The 2983-nt window shown below is 41.2% G+C and overlaps 1 protein-coding gene across 1 annotated transcript in view; it reads right to left on the bottom strand.

Annotated features, from left to right (window-relative positions):
* Positions 1-1714: 1714 nt before the first annotated feature.
* Positions 1715-2983, bottom strand: part of tpm2 (tropomyosin 2 (beta)) — a 43101-nt gene continuing 41832 nt past the window's right edge. The window contains exon 4 of the mRNA XM_079256422.1: positions 1715-2135. Within this exon, the coding sequence (XP_079112548.1) occupies positions 1978-2135 (158 nt within the window). The 3' untranslated portion in view covers positions 1715-1977. The remainder of the gene's footprint in view (positions 2136-2983) is intronic.

The following is a 2983-nucleotide window of genomic DNA, read 5'->3' as shown; positions in this document are numbered from 1 at the left end:
GTCAGAGTTTAGTCTCCTGCATTTTATTGTCAGCCTTTGACAGAAAGTTTGTTACAGAGTAAAACTTTAGAATAATAAATTCTCAAAGCTGAAGGACAAAAATCTACAGTTTGAAAAAGTCTAGAAGATTTATGTGTCTAATAAAAGTTTTTCTAACAGCTTTTATCTGGTATGGGTTCAACATGCTCATTTATGAGACAGAAACTTGGAGTTGTACCGGTGAAGGCTTTTACACGACGTCCAGCTCCCTTCCAGGAGAATTATCGTTTTACTCAGTTATAAAAAAAACACATGATTGCATGAATCTGTAGGCTTCTTCATGTAGCCTGCTGTATGTTGGCCCAGCTCAGCAGGGATGTCTACAAGTTGTTGAGCTCCAGCAGGGTTTGGTCCAGAACCTGGTGCATGTCCAGGTTTTCCTCTTTGGCCTGAGCCAGTTTCTCTGAAGTTACAAACACAGTAAAAAGTAAGTTTTCAGTTATAGGCTTGCTGAGAATTTAAAAACCAGCAAAACATATGAAACATCATTAAATTTACACAGAATTCACTTTAATTGCAAAAAGTAGTCTGAAAGTTAAACAGGAGAACTGAAAAAAGGAAGAAGAAAAAGAAGGTATTATCTATAAATGTCCTCTTTTTGCAGAGTATTAATGGAGGGATTCCTGGCTCATACCTGAGTAGAAGAAACGTCCGTCAAGATGACAAAAGCTGCAGAACTTTAGAATGATTTTAGCTGAAAAAGAAACTAAACTTTGTTTGACCTGAGCGTTAAAAGTAAGGCTAGAATCACGTTTGGACTGGTGGTAAGTAAGGTGGATTGGGGACTGGACCAAGGCTGGAGGGAGCAGTGAAAAGATTTTGTTTTCGCTGAATAAATTTCCATTTAAAATATGTTACAAAGTTCTGTTCTACAAACCGTCCTTTGTTTCTGAGTTGTATATGAGGGGTCAGGCAGAAATGTGGAGGGTGGCATCATGTTTCAGCCCTTTGTTGTTGTTCAATGTTTTCTTGATGGGATTGGGTTGAGTCACACTAGGGTTACCTATCCCAAAAAATGGGGAGTGTGACCTTGTCAACCCTAAGACCTGTCCAGCTTGGGCGACCCTAAGACCTGTCCAGCTTGGGCGACCCTGAAACCTGTCCAGCTTGGGCGACCCTGAAACCTGTCCAGCTTGGGCGACCCTGAAACCTGTCCAGCTTGGGCGACCCTAAGACCTGTCCAGCTTGGGCGACCCTAAGACCTGTCCAGCTTGGGCGACCCTAAGACCTGTCCAGCTTGGGCGACCCTAAGACCTGTCCAGCTTGGGCGACCCTAAGACCTGTCCAGCTTGGGCGACCCTGAAACCTGTCCAGCTTGGGCGACCCTGAAACCTGTCCAGCTTGGGCGACCCTAAGACCTGTCCAGCTTGGGCGACCCTTAGACCTGTCCAGCTTTGTCTTTTTCCTTTATTTTGGGTTTGATCAGCCACTCTATTTACATTTCAAAGACCGCCTCAAACATATAATATGTGGACAGTAAACACCATCTTTAACGTGATGCTTGTATTACTGAACATTTCAGTACAATTCCTTTACAAAGCAGAGTAAACATGTCAGAACTAAGGTCATTTCAGGCTAAGGTGCATCTTTATCCATGGATCTTCATTCATCGTTTCTAATGTTTGATGGAAATGTAAAAGGAAACAAACAGAAGTGAAGGCTGGAAAGAGGAAAGTCAAGGGGGCTTTAAATCTTTATTACAGAAAGGAAGGAAACAGATTTACATGAATATTTCAGAGGATGGGAAAGTGAGATGAAAAGCAAGAACTTCTCCTTTTATAAAAAACAGGAAAGGACATGAAACAGAGAGATTTTGATAAAAGGTCTCTGAATTCAGCTTATATTTATATGTCTGAAATCTTTCATCCCATAATGTAAATGCAGAGTCAGAGAAGGGTCAACGGAGAAGGAGGAGGGCAGAAATAGAGCGAGAAGGATCTACAGTGTGGTCATGTCGTTCAGGGCCAGGTCCAGCTCCTCGCTCAGAGCCTTGCCCTTTAACTTCTGAGCATAAACTTCATCTGGAAAGAGGACAGGGACAGGATGAAGAGTAAGGACAGTAAAGTCAGAAACCTCCATGCAGAAAAAGAAAGACTCTTTAATGTCATCATGAGCTCAGTCTGATGGATCACCATGCAAAGTTTAGTCAAAACGGATCCTGATCAAGCGAAGGCTTCACAAGCAGGATAAGATGCTGTTATGTCACAATAAGCAACACAATGACAAGAAAACTCACAAGTTAGACACTTCACACAGGAAGCAGACAGATCAGCTGCAGATCTAGACACTTAATATTCTAAATATTATATGTGTTATAATCAACGCGTCAGTTCTAAACTCCTCTGAAACATTTTCTGGTTGACAGCAAACTTTTTCTCTTCCAGAAAAATAAAGGAAAAGAAAATTCTGCCATCTATGAAAAAGGATTTAAACATAACTTTAAAGCTAAAAGTCTTCAGACACTTTAGATGTGGAAGGTTACTGTAGTTAAAGTTCATCTCCATGAAACAGAAAGACAATCGTGTCTGGGTCGGATAGAAACCAGGACAAACCCAACATGGTTCCATTGTTATGAGAAACTCTGGTCAGGAGGAAAATGAACTGGTGTCCCTTTAAAGTCCAAAGAGACAAGTTTCTTCCAAATACAAACTCCGTTCTGCTCAAAAAACAACTCAGAACAGAGCCAAAATGTGGACGCTGTGAATGTCATACTCATACAGGGTTGCACGTTCTGGAAATTTCTCTGCATCTCTCAGAACACATTTATTGTTATAAACAGGCTGGTTCCACCCTGAAACCTCATGAGGTTTCTGTCATAAAGCCAACGCTAATACCTACAGCTGTCAGGAGAGGAGAAATATCCAAACCGCATGAGAGCCTTCAGATAAAACTAACATTTTTATAGCAGACAGATAGAAAATATGTTGTCTGTTAAATGAGATTT

This window comes from Telmatherina bonti, assembly GCF_933228915.1.
Source record: "Telmatherina bonti genome assembly, chromosome: 17".
NCBI lineage: Eukaryota > Metazoa > Chordata > Actinopteri > Atheriniformes > Telmatherinidae > Telmatherina > Telmatherina bonti.
This window is presented reverse-complemented; position numbering and strand designations above follow the sequence as displayed.